The sequence below is a fragment of the Echinops telfairi genome, unplaced genomic scaffold (assembly GCF_000313985.2).
Source record: "Echinops telfairi isolate 266 unplaced genomic scaffold, ASM31398v2 ScPeMD7_7469;HRSCAF=8507_0, whole genome shotgun sequence".
Taxonomy (NCBI): Eukaryota; Metazoa; Chordata; class Mammalia; order Afrosoricida; family Tenrecidae; genus Echinops; species Echinops telfairi.
This window is the reverse complement of record NW_022111372.1, coordinates 33,230,539-33,251,729: the sequence shown is the minus strand read 5'-3', so window position 1 is coordinate 33,251,729 and position 21,191 is coordinate 33,230,539. Positions and strand designations below refer to the sequence as shown.

At 42.3% G+C, this 21,191-nt stretch overlaps 1 protein-coding gene across 1 annotated transcript in view; it reads left to right on the top strand.

Moving 5' to 3' along the window:
- The window catches only part of DSCAM (DS cell adhesion molecule), a 617,895-nt gene that overhangs the window by 508,850 nt on the left and 87,854 nt on the right, over window positions 1-21,191 (top strand). Inside the window, exon 21 of the mRNA XM_045284541.1 lies at window positions 17,892-18,045. Within this exon, the coding sequence (XP_045140476.1) occupies window positions 17,892-18,045 (154 nt within the window). The remainder of the gene's footprint in view (window positions 1-17,891; window positions 18,046-21,191) is intronic.

Genomic DNA, 21,191 nt, shown 5'->3' with positions numbered 1-21,191 from the left:
TCCCAGAGGACCCTCACAGTGACTGCGGAACAGAGGAGCACTGTCCCAGAGGACCCTCACAGTGACTGCGGAACAGAGGAGCACTGTCCCAGAGGGACCCTCACAGTGACTGCGGAACAGAGGAGCACTGTCCCAGAGGGACCCTCACAGTGACTGCGGAACAGAGGAGCACTGTCCCAGAGGACCCTCACAGTGACTGCGGAACAGAGGAGCACTGTCCCAGAGGACGTCCAGGGCTGTGAATCTTTCCGGAAACAGACTGCCTGGTGAGGTTGAACCGACAACCTTTTCAGTTAGCAGCCAAGCACTTAATCACCAGGATACATTTAGGGGGATACAAGTTAGCCCCTACTGAGGGCTGTAGAGTGCTAGTTCCCACTAGTGCCAGGTCTTATTGGAGACACATTGGGATACTCCCCCACACCCCAGTCTGAGAACACAGTGTTTGAGCCTTTTTGCTGCCTGCCATCTGTGTCTCCTCCCGCTCAGTGAGCCCGACGACGCTGTGAAGGGAAACATGAGCTCCTTCAAGTATGAGAGAGGGCTGTCTCTCATTTCAGCTCAGGACCCTTTCCCAGCATTCCGGAGAGCTGGTCCAAACCCCGTCTCAGAGTGCCTCAGAATTCCTCTCCAAGCTCGCTCCTGCTCAGGCCGCTGCTGCAGTCTGCCGTTTTGCCTCATCCGGACTTAGTTTCCAACTGTCTTATGATCCCTAAGATATCCCCTTATTCCGAAGGAGACACAAAGTTTCTGCTGAAGTAACATGTCTTTCCTTCCCACGAGCATTTGAAGTGCTTCTTATTGTCATTTAGTCATCTGTGTGCCTGTTTGCTGATCAACCCACCTCTGCTATTTTGATACACTAGGAAGCCAGCAACGTTTCAAAGGAAAGCAATCACATTTGCTCTCCTTGGTCTTCCTCTCTGCACTGAGTCCCGCTCTGGCCTGTTGGGACCCAGTCCTTGGTGACTGACACTTGGAGGAGAGAGCAGCAATTTGTTTGCGCTGTGGGTTATGGTAGGTTTAACCATCCTTCCAGGGTAAGGATGGTTGTTCATGACTGCCCTTGAGTCCACTCGACTGAGTGACCCCATGCACAACTGGGTCAGACCATTGAAACCCATAGGGTTGAATTACATAGGCTGCATTCTGGAAGTAGATCACCAGGCCTTTCTTCCTTGTCTATTTCTAAGCTCTTCTGACACATGTTCAACATCGTAGCAGCATGAAAGTCTCCACGGACAGACAGTGGCAATTGCACAGGATTAGTCGAAGCCCGAATTGACCAGGAATTAATCATGCATCTCCTCCATGGAAGGTAGCCTCTATCTCAGAACCAACACCACATGTATTAGATCATATGTAGTAATAATAATAGTTTCATATTTTACAAACAAAAGAAAGCAAGATGGAGTGTAAATTATTTCCCCAAGGGTTTCCCTTCTGTCTCTGTGCAGAACACAATATGTAGCAAGACTATTTCCAAACAATGACATCTACCATTGCTGCATTTCTAACCTTCTTGCTGTTTGGCAACAACTACGAGGGTGTCTTTGGCTGCCTTTTGGCTATCCTGAAAAAACACTATAGATCTAGAAATATGATCAGTATAATAATTAGTCCCAAGGTGCCTGCATTATTCTGGAAACACCAATTATTGAGTTTTACAAGTAGGATCTAGTACCCCTTGGCTGTGCTCCATAAAGCTAAGTGAGATAAAAATATTCTCATTATAGCCCTATGGCCACATTGTTCTTCATCTGTTTTAAACATCAATGTATACCACGAGACCTCTTATTTTCCTTTAAAAACTATTTCAAATATATATGTGTATATGTATTCATATGTGTATATATGTGTGTATTGAATATATATATTTACATATATATATTTAAAAACCACACTCGCTGTCATCAAGCCAATTCTGACTCATGACAACCCCATAGGACAGGGTGGAAATACCCCTGTGGGTTTTTGAGAGTGTAACTCTACAAAACTAGAAATACTCATCTTTCTCCCATGGTGGGTTTGACTTTCTGACCTGTGGTGTACAGCCCAGTGTACAGCTCACAACATCACCAGGATGTGTGTGTGTGTGTGTGTGTGTGTGTGTGTGTGTGTGTGTGTGAAAGAACATTTATCTCTTAACATTTTTCGGGGATAAATTTTAATTACATTAATATATCCATTGAATTAATCATATTCAACCCTCATCCATAATTGCCGTGAACAAAAAGTCACTGCTCCCAGGCCTCTTTTTAAGCTAAAATATCTGTATGAGTAAAGAGAATGAATACATTTCTCTTAGAAATAAATCCCATCAATTATGTTTGTTCATAAAAGCTTAATAACAAACTATAAATATTTGAACGGGAAGTCTTTTTAATCTTTAAGTTCTGTGATTTAATTTTAAGTCTGAAAACTGGATCAAACCAACATTTTAAGGTTTTTACATGTCAGCCTTTATGTTGGAATAACCACCAGAGGGCAGTATTAGTTCTATATATTTTTTCTTGCTCACAAATCTGAACTTTTGTCCCTCCTCTTCCTGAAATGATTTCATAGTTGAATGTAGAACATGGAAGGATAAATCAGGACAAAAGACACTGTGCAATTGGGTCTTCCTTCAGCGAGTCCCTGAGCTAACCCTCTCGCTGATGTGAATTTTCTCTTGAGATCCCAGACTCATCTCTCTTCCTCCTGAAAAGACCTTGTTAAAAGCCATAAGATTTTTTTTGGTCACCTCACATATAAAATGTATTTTCTAATGTTGCTGTTAGCTGCCGCCAAGTTGATCCCCAACCAGCCCTGCGCCATTCCTTTTAAGGGTTATGTATGAGATCATTGGAATCCATAGGGTTTGAGTGGGCTGATTTTCAGAAGTAGATTAGTAGACGTCCTCTTGCTAATCCAACATAGTCTGGAAGTCCCACGGAACCCTGCTAGGCCTCAGAGCAGCAGGCAGGTGGCTGACAGAGGGGCTGAGCTGCCTTGGCCAGGAATCTGACCTGAGTCTTCTGCAGTAAAGGCAAGAATTCTACTGAACCAACAGGGCCCTATCTATTGTCTATTGCTAGGCATTTCTTACCGGAGCTATGGGTTCTTGCCTTACCAAAATAAAGATATACTTTGGGAGGCACACAATGGAGTTTTCACATGGAGAAATTCTATTAAGAATCAAGAGGGAGAGAAATCTATGACTGGCTCTCTGGTACTTCTGTCTTTCTGCCTGCCCACAGGAAAATAGGCTTTTAAATATTCACGTGGAAAAGACTGTTGGGAAGTTCAAGGGTTTCTGGGAAATATAGTCCCAAGAGATTGCAGGACCTCTGCATATGTACTCTGTACCAAACTCTGAGCCACTTCCCGAGGTGTATCAGCCAAGGGAAATAGACGCATGCTGCGTAAGAAACAAACCTAAAATCGCAGCCATTTACAAAAGGACAGTTACATTTTCCTTCCACATCCATTCCTATTATGGGTTGGCAGTAGCTCTGCTATGTCTTCTCTGCATTCTACGATGCAGGCAGGGTTTAAAGTGGAGGAAAAGAAATCTCTAAAAGGTGGAATGTAGGCATTAAATTCCCCAGTACAACTCATTGACTAGAATTTGACACGTCTTCACCCAACCACAAAGGATCCACAGAAAAGTACAAGTTGAACACATCCTTAGGAGACAGGAAATCCAAAAAGCTTAGAGAAGAGCACTAAGCATTTTTCGCGATGGCCTCCAGAGGTAAAGGGCAGCGTAGCTTCCTTGAAGAGTTCCTAGTTCTCAGGAAGCAGAAAGGCACCGCTCTGTGTGGTGTGACAACGAACAACACAGCAGTGCGTACACTAGGACAGTGTAAGCTATGAGAAAATAATAATTTGTAAATTAGCAAGGGCTCATGAGGGAGGGAGGGGAAAACATGAGAAGCTGATGCCAGGGGCTTGGGTGGAGAGCAAATGCTTTGAGAATGACGAGGGCAATGAATGTACAAATGTGCTTTACACAATTGATGTATGTATGGCTTGTGATAAGAGTTGTATGAGCCCTTAATAAAATGATAAAAAAAACAAAACAGGGCATGAGACAGGATCACCAATCACCAGCAAATGTGGGTGGGGACAGGAGGGGTGGTCTATTGAAACAATGGGATCAGAGATGGTGTCTTGGAAGATGTATATTATCTCTGGCTTGCAGGAGGAGCTGTGGGGACATAGTGGGTTATTTGGGGGCTGTAACTTAGAGGTCAGCAGCTCAAAACCACCACCACTCCGCAGGACAAAGATGAGGCTTTCTACTCCCTCAAAGAGTTCCAGTCTCAGAAACCCACAGAGGGACAAGTCTACCCTGTCCGATAGGGGTTCTGTTCATCAGAATGGATTCTATGGCAGTGGGCTCAGTTTGGGGTTTTTTTTTTGGGGGGGGGGTTGTTTCTGATTTGTAGGAGGATAAGACTTTTACTCGATGTATCGGGTTAAGAAAGAATGTTAAGGACTGAGAAAATGTAAAGTCACATCATGATCATGTCATGAATCTTCTCTCCCTGCAATATTTTGCTGATTTTCTCTTGTTTCCGTGCCCACTTCCCTTACCCTCGGGCCTAGTTCAAGCCCTCCCCAGTGTAACCACATGCCAAGAGTCTATTCACTCCTAGTCTCTCTCTGCTTATTGTCAACATCGCTGTCATAATTACTCTTTCAAATCCTGTCTCTGAGACTGTCACTCCTTTGTGCAACAATTGTAGGTGGCTCTCTCACTTTTCCCCTTAGAAAGAAGTTCCCGCTCTTCAGTGTAACATCCAGGTCTTCAGGAGGCGGCTCTCATGCCTCCCTAGTTTCAGCTTCTACGGACCTGCTCTCTCCCACTAGCTGGATCCATTATCCTCAAGTCGACTCTCAATCATGTGATCCCATGTGTGCCCGAGAAGAGCAGCGATCCGTAGGGATTTTAATGGCTTTTCCCCAGCAGCAGAGTGCCACATCTTTCATTCAAGGGACCTCTGAATAGACTCCAACTCCAAGTCTCTTAGTCAACAGTCAACCACATTAACTGTTTATACCACCCAGGGACTTCCATCCTCTACCTCACTCACATGAAAGGGGGTGTGTGTGTGTGTGTGTGTCCTCCTTGCCTTTTCCTTTGATCCTCCCAGGTAAGACAGTGTTGTTCTTTAAGCTCAACATAAACCTCCTACCTTTCGTTTTGAGTACTTCCTCTCTTCTAGTTCTTATGTGCTAAAGCTTTATGTCCATTAATGTTCATGATTTTGAATCTATTTGATCATGATCCAAAGTAAGATGTATAGCTTAGAATCACAGTCCTATGTACACACGCACCAAAAAATAGAGAAATCAAATGTTCTCTCACTATATGTAATACACTCAGATATTTTTCCTTCTATTGTTCTTTTCTTTTTTTCATGTCTATTTTTAAATGATGGTCATGACCCACTCTAAGTTGCTTCTATCACCAACATTACAAAAAAACACTATGTTGCATCGTGACGACCACCATCTTCAAGAGTGTTCTTGGATGTACATTACTGATGATACAATGGAATCAGGGAAGTCGGCCAGGATCACAGAACAAGCATGACGAAGACAGGGTCTGGACCTCACAAGTGTCGGAGGCCAAAGTCCAGACTCTTTCCCCGGATGGCCCACAGCCTCCCTCCATCTTGCCACAGGGCCTCGTTGGCATTGACTTTCAACCTCACTTTTACATCACCATACTCACTTGTTATTATTGGGCATGAGCCCATATCTGATCCCATAATCGCTTGCCTGTTCTTAAGAGCAGGGACCAAGGTTAGCTACTGCTATGCCTTCCAGAAAGTCGAATATTATGCCCAAATGGTAGATGATCAGTAAATGTCTTGAATTAAATTTTATAAATTACTACTGTGAGTCATTCAGTAGAAGTTAAATTGTGTAATGAAATTTCTGCTTAAGAAGGCAGGAAAGTATGTATTATACTTTGAGATACTTTCTATTACAGAAAAAAATTGATATCATGCCTGTGCTTTTGAATAATGAAGTTCCATTACCGGTGGGAGGTAGAAGGGTGGTCACTAATGTGGAAATAATTCTTCTACTCTTTTATATCAGTGGTCTAATGGTAGATCATCTTTTTTCATGTAATGGCAAAACTCAAAATTATGAAGATGCCTAATGTTTGCTGGAGAATATCACATTATGTTCCATTTACAGAAATGCAGTTAATCACTCATTTAACATATCTTTATTGAGCCCTTCTGTGGAGCAGGCCTCTGTGAGGCTTTCTGTGCCCCGGGAAGAACCACAACTTCACTCTAGCCCTGAGTATCTTGTTCAATTCATTGGCTAGAAGGGACCCAGAAACATTTCCTTGAGGCAAAACGAGTACCTAAGCATCCCAGACATAGGAAAATAAATTCAGGTTTCATAAAAACTCTCGTTGAAGTATATTCTTGAAGAATCATTAAAGCATTTCCCTAGGAAATCCTCTGATGTTTCATGGCCAGTTCTGATGGAATGCGGTTCTAAGTCATCTTGAAAATGTTATATTTCAGTTCATATCTGTTACAGATTAGAGTCCCCACCAAGCAATGTCTTAAATTTCTAACTGCTTTACCTACATATGTAGCCCCATTTGAGATTAGCGTTTTCTTTGTTATATTAATAAGACGAGATCCGTGTAAGGAGTATCTTAAACCTAACCACTTTTGGGATTGTCATGTTTTGAATTGTGCCCTCCCTTCCTCAAGTGTTTGCCAATTTGGCCAGGCCATGACTCTCGGTGGCTTGGCAGTTAGGTAGTGACTCGGTTTGGTACTTCTGTGATGATGTGATCATCCCCCATGATGTGATCTGATGTCATCAGCTAATTAGCTGTAAGGGAATTCGGGTGGGGAGTATGATCTGAGGTCAAGAGCGCAGCGCTGGGTGGTTTCCTGCATCACCTTCTATCTTACAAGAGAGAAAGGAGGAAGAAGTAAGCAGCGCGAGAGTCACCTCAGTGCCACCAGGAAGAAAAGTTGGGAGCACAGTGCATCCTTAGGACCTGGGCTGAGGCCATCCTTGAGCTAAGGGAAAGATTGATGCCAAGACATGGAGATTCCCAGTCAATGCCTACGCCGCGATGTCAACAAGAGAAGAAGGCCTTTCCCCAGAGCCAACAGCACAGAGATAAAGCTTTCCCCTAAAGCTGGTGGGTGTCCGGGATTCAGACTTCAAACCTCCTAAACTGTGCAGAATATAGTGGTGGTTGATACAGGTCATCCACGTGTGATATTTGCGTTATTGAAGCTCGAGATAACTAAATCATGGACAGAAAAAGAACAGATTAGGCACAGAAATTAGCAAGCACAAACGAGGAAGAGAAAAATGTCACATGATAATTAACAAGAAACCACAAAACCAAGGAAGCCAGGAACCAGAACTCCATGGCTACAGAAGCCAAACAAGGCTGGTGGTTCCAATTCCCCCAGACATGGTGGGATAAGAAGGTGTCATAATCTCCTTCCTGAGGAAGAAAGGGGTGGCAGTCTGCATCTATAAAGATCACAGACAGTCTGCTCTTTTCGCTAGAGTTGCTGTGAATTTACATGTATTCCATGCATTTTGGTCAATCTACTTCTAAAACGTCAGCCATTGAAAGCTAGGGAGTTCAGTTCTGAGCTGATACATACGGGTGGCCAGGATCAGAGTTCACTAGATGGCAAGTGGTTTACGGTGGTCTTCACAAAGTGAAAAAGGGCCCATCAAAACTGCAATAAAACAATTTGCTTTCATATTTGTCTACTTTGACTAGTGCTGGCTTTACCAGTACATCTCTTTAGGGAGTGTGAGTGTGTGTGTGTGTGTGTGGTGTGATAAAGCATTGTCTTCTGGTAAAGATAAGAAAAGTGATCTACGTATATTACACATAGATATTAAAAAACAAAGAAAAATCATAAATTGATTAATGGAATCCAGGCTAATAAAAGGAAGGAATTTAAGTGTTCTGAAATGGCGGTTACCCTGCAATTAAAAGAGTCATCCATTTTGTTTATTCTGCTATGGAGTAGAGTTTTTGTTTTGTTTTTGTTTGTTTGGTGTGTGTGTGTGTGTATTTGTAATCACTATAAACACTCCATATATGACATCAGAACATTTGAGGGTTTTGTCTCTTTAAAACTGCATCTCAATAATTACATATCAAGGCTTCATAAAGCAGAGTTTCAATATTTCTTTGATAGAATTAGTTTTCCATTAAAAAGTTAATTGAAATTTTATAGAGTGGAATTATTTTCACATCAATCTGACGTGCTGAATAATTTGATCTGAGCAGTCTGTTGTAACTCCATTGCCCTTATCTACACATTTTATTTCTATTATATTCATACAATATCTAGGTCAACATTAAATTTACTTCAATATTGTAAGCGTGTCCTCAGTCCCCCCGTGTAATGGGAGCCAGCCCTGTGCATTGGTCTGAACAGAGTCAAGAGGCAGCATGTATAGGGAGGGGAGAGGCTCAGACTCCATGCTCTGAGATCCTGAACCACAACACGGCATGGCCTAAAGTGACAGCCATAAAGGCTAATGTGTTAGCAAAGGGCAGCTATGGTAGGGCGCTTGGTTGAGGGCATTCAAGTGCTACTGAGCACTTAATATGAGCTAAAGCGTGAGAGTGAGATGGAGACAAATTCACCAATTCTTGGAAAGTTGGTATTGTTAGCGGCCATCCACTCATCGGCGTCAACTGATGGAAAGCCCACATGTTTCAGAGTAGAACTGAGCTCTGTAGGTTTTCTTTTTGGGGGGTGGGGGTTGGGGGGGCTGGTTGTCATGTTTATGGAAGCAGATTGCCAGACCTTTCTTCCACATCACTGCTAGGTGGGTTCAAGGCACCAACCCTTTGGCTAATAACCAAGTACAACCACTGATAGTCTACATGGACCTTAATTATTGGGTATCTTTCCAGATGTATACAAATCCCCCAAGAACATTTAGAGTCATTCATTGTCGCTATTTTCTTTCTTATTCACTCGTGAAAGCTGTCTAAGAGATGAAAGGAAAACCATTACTCCCTCATCACGAGGCCAGCGTGCTTTTGGAATGAGGGAGGCTAGATCCGCTAGACCCAAGCTTTTCAATGGCGGGTCTTGAAACACGAGATGAAGAACAGCTTTCTAGGAACCTTGACATGCTTTTGAGGAGTGTGCCGTCGAATGTCCTAGAAATCCTTGGCACTGCCCACCATTCGCAAAGGGGTAACACCGAGATGAGCAGAGCCCTTGCAGGGTGAGCGCTCCGGCTGTCTTGAGTGGCGCAGTGGTCCACCCATTGTCTAGATTCCCCACTCCCAGGACACTCTGGAAGGAGGCAGACACATCAGAAGTGTTGTAAAAAAAACCAAACAAAACCTGACTGTAATTTTACGGATTCAAATGTATAATTTTTCACATTATTTTCCTAGCTAGCTTAGAAGAGTAATCACCGCCTCAGCTACGACAGAAAGACTAAAAGGGGAATCCATATGAATTGTCCCCTAAGTGTCAGTAGGATGCTGTTAGAGCCCGACTTGCCTCATGTGTCAATGATTCCACTGAAATCAAGTCGTGATCATTTCTTGTTCCTAGGAGACAAGAACCAATCTTGTCATAGAAGCAGGGGTTGACCGCAGTAAGTCGGTAGGAATTCAAACTCGGCAAATATTCATTCTGTGGCTTATGGCTGACTCCAGCCCATAACCACCGGCTGTCAACAGAAGACGACACTGTCCGGTCCCGCAGTATGCTCACAATCGGTGCCACGTGTACCACTGGGTCCATCCATCTCACTGAGGATGTCTCTAGGGGTCTCTCGCCCTCCTGCTAACCTGCTCAAAATGCATGGTGCGGTGGAGTCTCCCTGTCCTCACGTCAGCTGAGCTGCTCTGACAGCGGTGTTCATTCTTCTGGCAGCCCGGGGTCTATTGACTCTTCCTCACCAGCACCACAGTGCCTTCTTTATGGTCCAGATTCTCGTGCAGTCGAGGTGCTTGACAACACGCTGGCTCTCTCAGGTGCACCTTCATCCTCAGAGTGGCTTCTTTAGGCTTAGACAGTTTGAAGAGGTCCTTTGCACCAGGTTGGCCCAGAGCAACGTGTCGTTTAAGTTCTTGACTGATGCTAGCAAGGGCATTGATTGTGGAGCCACATAAAATGAAATAGAAGTAAAATCAATTATTTATACAACTCTTAATGTTATTAGACAGGCTACTAAGAGATTTCTGTTCCACAGCTCAAAAGGGAGTATAGGACAGTGTTTCAAGTGAGTGTTACTGCCCCCTGGGGGGCTCTGGAGCAATCCAGGGGCATTGGAAGTTTAGATACACTTTATCCTGGACAAGGCTTTCTACTCCTGAAGAGTTACAATCTCAGGAATCCACAGGGACGCTTCTACCATGTCCTTTGAGTCAGAATTGACTCAGTGACTGTGAAGTTTTTAATTTTGTTTTTGTTTTTCATGGGCTGTAGTACAAAATTTTTTAAATGCCAGGGAGGCAGTGAGTAATTTCTTTCTCCTTTTTTTCCGAAAAGGGGACTGCATGCCAAATCAGTTTGGGAATCTGTAATATAGAACATTTTTTTACCTAGCTGGCTTAAAGTGTTCTAAACTACTTATTATCACCATAGCTACCCACTACCCACATCTCCATACCAACAGTGCAGTTTGTATCATGCCATGGATATTTGAGAGCCTGGTAAAAATCATGAACATTTGATTTGTAAGCAAAACATTTGTACTAATATGTGATATATATGGCATACCTATTTTATATTTTAACTTTATGTCTTAAAACAGAATACCCGTCTCTCCTCACCCTAAGCAAACTACCAAAACTCTGTGGGTTATCTCTATTACACCCCTTCATCTGGAGCAGTGTTCCCAATGTGGGGGTGACTGCGCCTTCTCGGTTACCAGAACAATCCAGGGGGATGCAAACGCAGATCCATATCATGTATCCTGGATTACAAGCTGCAGGACAAAAGGTTTTCATCATCAGTGGCTGCTGAGGTGGTGTTTTTAGTTTTAGTTTTGTTTTGTTTAAGGGGCAGTAAGCCAAAGAAGTATGGGAACTTATGATCTAGGGAGGTGAATGCACTTCTCTCTTCTTATTCCAAAATCCCTGAGGGATCAAACCCAAACAACATGGCCACCACTTAGAGTCATTCCAAGTGAGAAGCAATGACTAATGAATGTTAGAACCAACATGTTGACACTTTGTAAAATGAGAAAGAACAGCATCTTCTAAGATGGCTAACACAAATGTATGGTATATGAGGGGGGTACCCAAAAATACTCCAAAAAAGCTCTGCTCAACACTACTAGAGCATTGTGTTAAAAACAATGTGGTATCCAATAAAGAGAACGATAATGAAATGTAAAGGTAATCACTACTTTGTGTGTCACCACCATGGCCTTCCAAGAGAGCAAACCAATCGAAAGACGATCATTCAGAATGATCATAGCGGATATTATAGCAAGACTTAGTCTCACATCATCAGGAAAGACCGGTCCCTGGAGAGGGCCATCGTGTGTGGTAACGTGGAGGGTCAGCAAGAAAAGAAGAGGCGCCTCAGGGAGATGGATTGACACCATGGCCGCAACGGGGGCCGCAAACTTAACAATTGTGAGGACTTCAAATGGTCAGTGTGTTGCTCTGTTGTGTGTAAGGTTGCTTTGAGTCAAAAGTGGCAATGGTACCTCACAACCGCCACACTGGATCTCATGGCAAAATATTGAGGAAAAGTCTCTTACGGAAGCAGAAGTTACTGTGCTCCTTTCTTTAAAAAAACGTTTCTGCCTCTCTAGCCCTGAGGGAGAGGGCCTTGACAGAAAAAACATTATGTACTCAACTACTACCATGAAGACTGGTGGCTTGAACCCATCGACTGCTCTTTGGGAGGAAGATGGGCCCCCTGCTTCTGTTAAGGTCACACCTTTGGAAGCTCCCTCCACAGGGCAGTTCTTCTATGTCCTACAAGGTCCCTGTGATTTTAAAGGGACTTACCTCCTCTCAAAACTGTCATTAGTGGTAGAATTATACACTGTATATAGCTAAGTGATACCATTTGACATCCATGTCATACATTATACGATATGTGCTTTTACCAGAGGCACCCCACTCTCGACATACAACCTGGCTCTCTCCTATGGGGTACATGTATAAGCATCCTTATTCCTTGTCTTAGGGTTCTCTAGAGAACAGAAGCAGAACAAAAGACAGATTTACCTCATGGAATTAACTCGCACAATTACAAATGCTGTCAAGTTCCAAATTCACATTCGGTAGATCAGGCAGCCGGCTCGAGACTTCGACTGGTTGATGGGACTGTGTGAGGGTGGAAATGGAATGACTGGTACATCCAACATTTATAGTTGGACACGCAATCAGAGACTTGCAGGTTTATGGCCCCAAGGCTGTACGTCAGGTCAGAAGAGTGCAGGATTGAGAGAGTAAGCTGGGCCAGAATATCTAAAGATATTTCAGGGGCAGACCACCTCTCCAAGAAAATGCCCCTTGCAACTGATTGGTTGAAAATAACACAGCACATCAAGGAAGGTGATTGATAATAAAAGGCAATAATAATGAAGACTTGAAAACCAAGTGTTCGATTTAAGTCAGAACTGACTTAGGCAGCAGTTGCAGGGGAGAAACCAATGTTCGGTCAGGGACAGCCTGTAATGGTGTCAAGTGGTGGCAGCAGTAATGAAACCCAGCTTCTCAAATAACCAGCTGGAAACAATGAGTTTAAGTCTGTTATTTTCCATTTTCACCCATCAATGCTTTTTCTCTCATTGGAGGAAGTTTCTATAACCAAATCCTTTTGAATTATGCTGTTGTTTGATCTTTCATATAAATTGTGAAACACATGTTGTTGCATAAGAAATTGCATTTGTGTTGTTGACTTTTGCCATGTCTTATGCTTCAGATTAAAATGAAATCAGATGTGTATCTTGGAGGTGATCAAGAATCAATTGTTCCTCGTAGGCAGGATCCTCATGGAGATTTAAGTAAAAGCTATGTACTCTTTACAGAAAATCCTATTTTATAAATATATTTTAATTCTTTGTTGACACAGTGCTCAGAGAGAATAATTTTTATACTATGCACATCATTTAGCTTTGCAAACTTAATTTGGCAGCAATGTAGCCTCGGAACATTACAGAATACAAACACATACGCTCATGAGATTATCTCCTTATTTTTCCAGGAATCAAGCCAAATTATTTCTGAATTTCTGAAAGGATGAGTTTTCTCATTGATTTCTGAAGAAAGTACAAGTAATAGGTGGGGAAGGGGCAGCTATGGGTAAAGTACATAGAAGTGTGCACAGAGATATATACATGGACTTGAGTAGTGTGTGCCAGGGCTCCGTAGTCTCCCTTCCATCGTCTCAGTCTTATCTGCTTATAAGTTGCATATCTGACAATAGGTAAATCACGCACATGAAATTTATCAAGGAAGCAAGGGATTTTGTGGCAATGAATAAGTAGAGTTAAGATTTGAGTCCCCTGTTAACTTGCAGAACGGATATCCTAGTTTATTCAGTTTAGTGACATACATAGGTTTATTTAACTATCAAAATTAGAAGTATTTCCTGAATATTACTGCTCCTAATTGGCAGTGTGGGATATTACCATTCATATTGGTGATATTGAATGTGAAGAAAGAATCTGGACTTGGAACCAAAAGCAGTGATTTTTAGCGTTTTTGTCCGCTTTTTTTTTTCTAGCCTCAGTGAATCACTTTCTCTATGAAGCTTAATTTTCTTATCGGTAAAATGGGTCTAATACCAATATACTTCATATGGCTTCTTTAAGTTAAAAGCAAAAGCACTGTTATCAAGTTGGTTCTGAATCCACCGGTCTTTATACGTATAGATAGCCTCATCTTTCTCTGTGAAGCAGCAGGTGGGTTTGAACCACTGCTCTTGAAGTTGGCATTCGAATTATCTAACACATAGCACTACCTGGAAACCTTTTAAGAAACAAGAGTAATCCATGTTAATCTAAGTCTTTTTTAAGTATTTCAGGATTTTTGTGGGCTTTAAAGCTCTGGTATTAGGCACATACATTTTCAGAATTGTATCCTCTGGATGCTTTGTCCCTTCATTGTTTTGAAATAACCTTATTTATCACTGGCAATATTATTTGTTCTAACAGCTACTTTGAAATATAGTAATACAGTCATTGCAGCTTTTTTATGCTGAATGTTTCTGAGGCTAATGTTTCCACCCTTTTATTTTTAATCTACTTAGATTTTTATATTTGAACTAGATTAGTTGTACACAACTTATAATTTGTTGTGTTTTATATGCAACCTGACAATCTCTGCTTTTTAGTGAGATTCTTAGACCATTCACATTTAATATAATTGGTGATCTTGTTAGGCTTACCTTGCTGTTTATTTTTTATTGACATATTCATTCACTTTATAACCTTTTCTGCCTTATTTGCATTCATTGAGTTTCCTGTGATTCTAGTTTATTTTATTGACTTATTAGCCATAACTTTTGTATCGTAACTTAATTGTTTGTTTTAAAGTTAAGTTGCATATATTTTAACTTAACCTCAGTGTTCTGTTTAGTGATACATATACATACAGTATAAAACCTTAAGATAACATATTTCCACTTTTTCCATTCCAAGCATGTGCCATTATTATGAATTTTCCTTGTTATTAACCCCACATGACATGGATATATATATATATATATATATATATATATATATATATTAATCATTTTATTGGGGGCACATACAACTCATCACAATACATACATACATCCATTGTGTCAAGCACATTTGTACATTTGTTGCCATCATCATTCTCAAACATTTTCTTTCTACTTGAGCCCTTGGAATCAGCTCCTCATTTTTCCCCTCCCTCTCCTCCCCCCCTCCCTCACGGACCCTTGATCATTTATAAATTATTATTATTTTCTCATGTCTTACACTGTCTGATGTCTCGACAGGGATACTTTTAAACTCCCCATTTTTAAAAATATATATTTTAATAATAATAATTTGCATATTTACCTTTGTAGTGACCATTCCTGGTGCTCTTCCATCCTTTATGTACATGCATATTAATATTATTTTGCTGCCTGAAGAAAATTCTTTAACATCTCTTGTTTTGCATATTTTCTGATAATTAATTTCTTTAGATTTTCATAAATTTGAAAGAGTCCACTTCCATTTTTGAAATCTTTCCCCCGTTCTGAATATAGAATCTTAGATTCTGTTCTTTTTGTCTTTCTTTCTGTCCTTTAAAGATGTTACTGCACTGTCTTCCTGACAGTAAATCTACTGCTTTTCTTACCTTTATTCCTTGATCTGTATCATGTCTCTACTTTGGAAACCTTTCTAAAGATTTCCTCTCTACCACTGGTTTTGATCAAAATAATTACTTTTGTCTTGGTGTAATTTTTTCCTCTGTGTTTTCTGCTATGTGTATGTAGATGTGGGGAGCAGTGGTGCGAAGGTGCACATGCTCACAGCTGGGGAGACGGAAAGATTTGGGTTCATAGAGGTTTTTGACTATATGAGTTTATCCTTTCCATCAATTTTGAAAACTTTCTGACAGTATTTAATTCATTTTTTCCCTGTTCTCTTCCCCCTCTAGCCTCCTTGAGTCACACACACACACACACACACACACACACACACACACACACGACTTACTCACTGCTATCCAATTGATTCAGACTCATGGTGACACAACTAGACAGGGTAGTATTCCCTTTCTGGGTTTCCAAGATTGTAACCCTTTAGAGGAGGAAAAAACCTTATTTTTTGGCCCACAGAGCAGCTGGTGGTTTCAAACTGCTAACCTTGTGTACTAGGCTGGTGATTGTTTTCCCTACCTTTTCTTTTTGTGTTTCATTTTGGATAGTTTCTAGTGCTGTCTGTTCAAGTTTACAAATTGTTTTCTGCAGTATTTGACTTCTAATCCCCTTCCATATTTTTTCACCTCATGTATTATATCTTTTATATCTGATTTTTATCATTGTTATATCTTTAATGCTTCTACTTAATGTTTTGGATGGAACAGTTAAAATAACAGCTGTCTTGTCAGCAAAACATAGTATCTGGGCCTGTTCTGTGTATGTTTTCATTATTTTAGATATTTATTATAAGCTGCATTTTCTGTTTCTTTGCATATCTGGGGATATTCATGTATATATATATATTATACATATAATTTTATATTACCAATTCACACTTGTAAAGTGTATAGTTCAATGGTTTTTAGTTGTGCAACCTTCACCATGATCTAATTTTTAAATACTTGCATTACCCCAAAGAAACACTTCATACACACTCTTAGCCCTAGCCCATTCTCTGGCTCCCTCTTCCAGTCCCCGGAAACCACTAATCTGCTTTCTATCTTCATGAGTTTGCCAATTATGGATACTTCATACAATGGGAATTATAAATGTGCGTGTTTTATTTTGTGTCTGTGACTGCCCTTTTTGACTTAGTATAGTGATTTCAAAGTTCATTCATGTTATGATGTCTATCAATTCTGAATTTCATTTGTATTTCTAAATAATCTTCTATTGTATGGCTATAACACATTTTGCTTCTCCATCCATCAGTTGCTAGGTAACTGTGTTGTTAATGCCTGGAACATTTTTGTTGGAAATCAAACTTGTGAATTTTACCTTGTTTGGGCCTGGATATTGTTATTTCTATAAATAGACTTAAACTTTATTCTGGGATACAGTTAAATTACTTCAGTTACTGTTTGGGCTTTCCAAGCTTTGTGTTTAAGATTGTTAGGCATAATAACCTAGAGCTAATTTTTCCCTACCACCGAGTAAAGAGTTTATATGTCATGTCCACCACCCCATGAAGCTCCAGATTTTGCAAACTACTGGTGGTGGGAACAGGTAGCGTTCCTAGGCTTGTGTGAGTTCTGGGAACTTCCTGTCTTTTCAGATGGCTCTTTCTCTGGTCTTGTGCAAGCTATTCCCATGTGTGAATAGCCCAGTCCCTCACTAGATAACCAAGTGAAATCCCTGCGGACCTCCTGGGTTCTTCTGGGTGTAGCTCTTTCCTTTTAGCTCTTCTGTTCTACAAGAGTCCGCATGGCACAGTTGGTTACATGTGGGTTTGCTGACTTCAAGGGCAATAGTTCGAAACCTCCAGGGGAGAAAATGAGGCTTTCGACTCGGTAAAGAGTTACAGTTTCAAAAACCACAGGAGCAGTTCTACCCTGTCTTATGGGGTTGCTAGGTGGCAAAAATGTCTCAATGACAGTGAGTGAGTCCTATGAAATCCCATCTTCTCGTTTGTCTGAGAAGTCATGTCTGGTCCCTCTGGGACAATGGCACAAAACCTGGAGGAAGGGCAGGTATCACCCCTCTGTGCTGCACTCTGAAAATCCCCCCCAAAATAGAAACTGTATTTGTAGGACTGACCTCTTTTGTTTCCTATCTTTTAAGAATAATTGTTCTTCATTCCCTGGGATATGCAATGGTTTTCAAATTGTTGTTGTGTGTATTTGATATGCTTTTTTGTTGTGTCACTTCAGAGGATAGATATGGTTCTTAGTATCCATCTCAGTTAAAAATCTAAGTGTTAGCACTAATAATTGTAAAGGTTAAATTACTCACTGATTAAATTACTCCTTGATGGCTCTCAACACTGTTGTAGAGAAAAATATAAAGTCTGATTCACCTAAAGCCGCTATTACAATTTTTTTAAATGTTGCAACTCTAGTTTTTTCTAGCCATCCTCGGGGTATGGCTTTGATTGGTTATAACAGGTAAGATTGACAGTGGCATGTTGGTGACTCGCATGCTAATAACCATTTATTTAGGAAACCCATTGGTGTCAACTGACCTTAGTGAACTTGGGAACATTTATGTCTCCTCTCACAGGTTATCAGCGAATTCGAAGCCTCCCCTGACTCGTTTTCCTACAGAATCCCTAACCTGAGTCGGAATCGCCAGTACAGCGTCTGGGTGGTGGCCGTGACTGCCGCTGGGAGAGGCAACAGCAGTGAAATCATCACCGTCGAGCCGTTAGCTAAAGGTGTGCTGCTGCCCTTGTAAGGCCCTGGTTTCTCACTCGAGTTCGACTTTTAAAATGTCACATGACGTGTCTCCGCCCCCAAAGAGGGCTGCTTACCAGCACGGGCTTTTGTGCAAACCAAACCACTAAGGGGGAATGGTTTTTGCAGCTGCGCCTATCTGTAAAAATCAGGAACAAAGGAATTCCCACCCACCCCTGTGGAAGCTACATAGCAGCTTCCCAGGAGAGTTCTACTTTCCTAGACGTCATGTAGTTTGTGAGTAGTGTATATATGTTTTGACGATGGAATTGGCAATGCTACACATATAAGAAAACCATAGTCTGTTCTTCGACTGATAGAATGCTATACACCATGATCTTAAGTAGCAGTGGTGAGACAGAGTCTCCAAGGACCCAAAGTTCCTAAAAGCAAATATACCACTGTCACATTGAATGCTTAGTATGACTCACAGCCCACATCAAAGCAGCCCGAAGACCTGCCACCATCGAGTCTGTTGTAGCTCATGGCAACCCTATACAGAGTTTCCAAGGTTTTCCAAGGTTTACCGGAGCAAACAACCTCCTATTTCTGCTACAGAGTGGTTTGTAGGTTTGAACCACTAACCTTGGAGCTAGCAGTCTAAGGCTAAGCACTATAGTCTTATTCTGCTTCTAGGAACTGCTGCCCTTCCCTTTTTCTGAGTTAGTGTTTTTTGCAAGTAGAATTTACTGTATCACAAATCCAGGCTAGCGGGAGATGGCCCTGATCTTTGATTGCATAGCCCTGGCAATTTATTGGTATCCAGGGATCTGAAAAAGTAAACAAATATTTCAAGAGGCTAACTGTACTTCCATGGGCTCTTAGCAACATGTTTATGAAAATGCTAACTAAGAAATAGGCAGCATGAAGTAACGAGGACAGAGCAAGCGGCCCGAGGAGGCTGCAGCTTGGACTCTCACGGGAAGAGTGGGGATTGGAAAAGCAGACCAGTGCAAGGTAGGTTTTGGATATAGACCAGGCAGCGCTTGGTGATAGAAGGGAAATGGAGGTAGAAAGGGGAGCCACGAGAATGCGCCCAGAATTCTCACAAGAGTTATTGTCAGATGAGGTGTTCTGCTTGTGGCAGAGGCTGACGTCGAAGCAGGTGAGAGGGCATCGGGAGTTGAAAACTGGACATGCTACCTTTTGGGGGGTCAGGAAACCATCCATTCAGAAATAACTGTGAAGGTGGGGAAAGCCCCAGCCCTCAACAGGTGTAGCTGTGAGTGTGGCCAGCACATAGCTACCTGTGGAGAGCCAGGTGTGAATGCGGTCATCTGGGAGAGAGGATGCATCCAGAGGAGATAGAGGTACAGGACTAAGCTGTGCGAAGATGGTCGCCAAGCAAAATGTGGAAGGCCAGAGAAGAAGAAAAACCAGGAGGGTGTTATGTCATAGATGAAAGGTAGGTGCTTTAAAAAAAAAAAAGAAGCAGGCTGCCAGGCACGGCAGTGGACCCAGTCTCCAGAGTGCCTTTTCATTTGGCCGCTAGGAGGACCTCACTGATCTCTGTGAGGACCACTGCGCTGACAAAGGAGAGCGCACGAGTGAATCGGAGGTCAGGAAGGTAGCAGCTCATCGAAAATTCTTGAAACACACACACATCGTTTAAAAGAAGTGTAGATAAAGGAGGGAGCCCCAAGAGAGGGTCATGGCCAAGGAAACGTTCTAATTTCATTGTTGTAAATATGCTTGCTATCAAAATGGTAATGGGAAGAATCCAGTAGAGAAGGGGATGGAGGTGTGGGTGGAGAGAGACGGATAGCACAGGAGAGAGAGCAGATAGGGTGTGGGGGAGAGAGAACAGTCGTCTGAACACCTGTGAATGGAAGATGTGCCCCTCCTCCGACGGGAACAGCAAGGAAGGAGAGCAGGGCAGATGCCAGCGGGCTTATAGATGTGGTGGCAGGAACTACCCGCCATTCTCTCTGTCCATGTGGGGATGGTGAGGAGTTTCAGGAGACTGCAGGCAATAGGAAATCATTTCGGAGCAGCCAAGGCCGTGTGAAATTTACTAGACATAGCCTGACAGAATCCTACATGCATGCCTTGCTGTGGAGGGATTCTCACTCATTAGCAAGCTTCAGCTCTAAAACGCACCCCGTCAAGGGGATCCCCACTCCTAGCAACCCTATAGGACCGAGTAGAACTGCCCCTGTGGGTTTCTGAGTCACCCTACCGACTAGAGTCAAACTGCAGAGTCAAACAGTTGGATTCCCAAGTCTGTAAATATTTATGGAAGAAATCTATTTTGTCCTATGCAGTGACCACCCACCTTTGGGTTAGGAGTCAAGCACTTAACCATTGTATCATCAGGGCTCCTTCATGTACATACGCAAACTCGACTCGCAGTGCCAGCCAATCGGTTCTGACCCAGAGTGACCCTATAGGACTGAGTGGAACTGTCCCTGTGGGTTTGGAAGATTAGAAATCTGGAAGGGAGCAGAAAGTTCCATCTGTTTCCTGTGGAGCAGCTAGTGGGTTTGAACTGCTAACTCTGTTCATGGCCCCATGTGCAACTCACTAAGCCATCAGGGCTCCTTCTTTTTTTTTTAACATTTTATTAGGGGCTCATACAATTCTTATCACAATCCATACACACATCGATTGTGTAAAGCGCATTTGTACTTCATTCTCAAAACATTTTCTCTCCACTTAAACCCCCAACATTAGGTCCTCATTTTCCCCTCCCTCCCTGCTCCCCCCTCCCTTGTGAGCCCTTGATAGTTTATAAATTGTTATTTTGTCATATCTTGCCCTGTCCGACTCCTCCCCTCACCCCCTTTTCTGTTGTCCATCCCCCAGGGAGAAGGTCACATATAGTTCCTTGTAATCGGTTCCCTACTTCCTACCCACTCTCCCTCCACCCTCCCTGTTTCGCCACTAACACCACTGGTCCTGTAGGGCTCATCTGCCCTGGATTCCCTGTATTTTCAGTTCCTATCTGTACCAGTATACGTCCTCTGGTCTAGCCAGACTAGCAAGGTCGAATTCTAGTCATGGTAGTGGGAGCGGGGAGGAAACATTTAGGAACTAGAGAAAAGTTGTATTTCTCATCATTGTTACATCGCACCCTGACTGGCTCATCTCCTCCCCGAGACCCCTCTGCAAGGGCATCTCCAGTGGC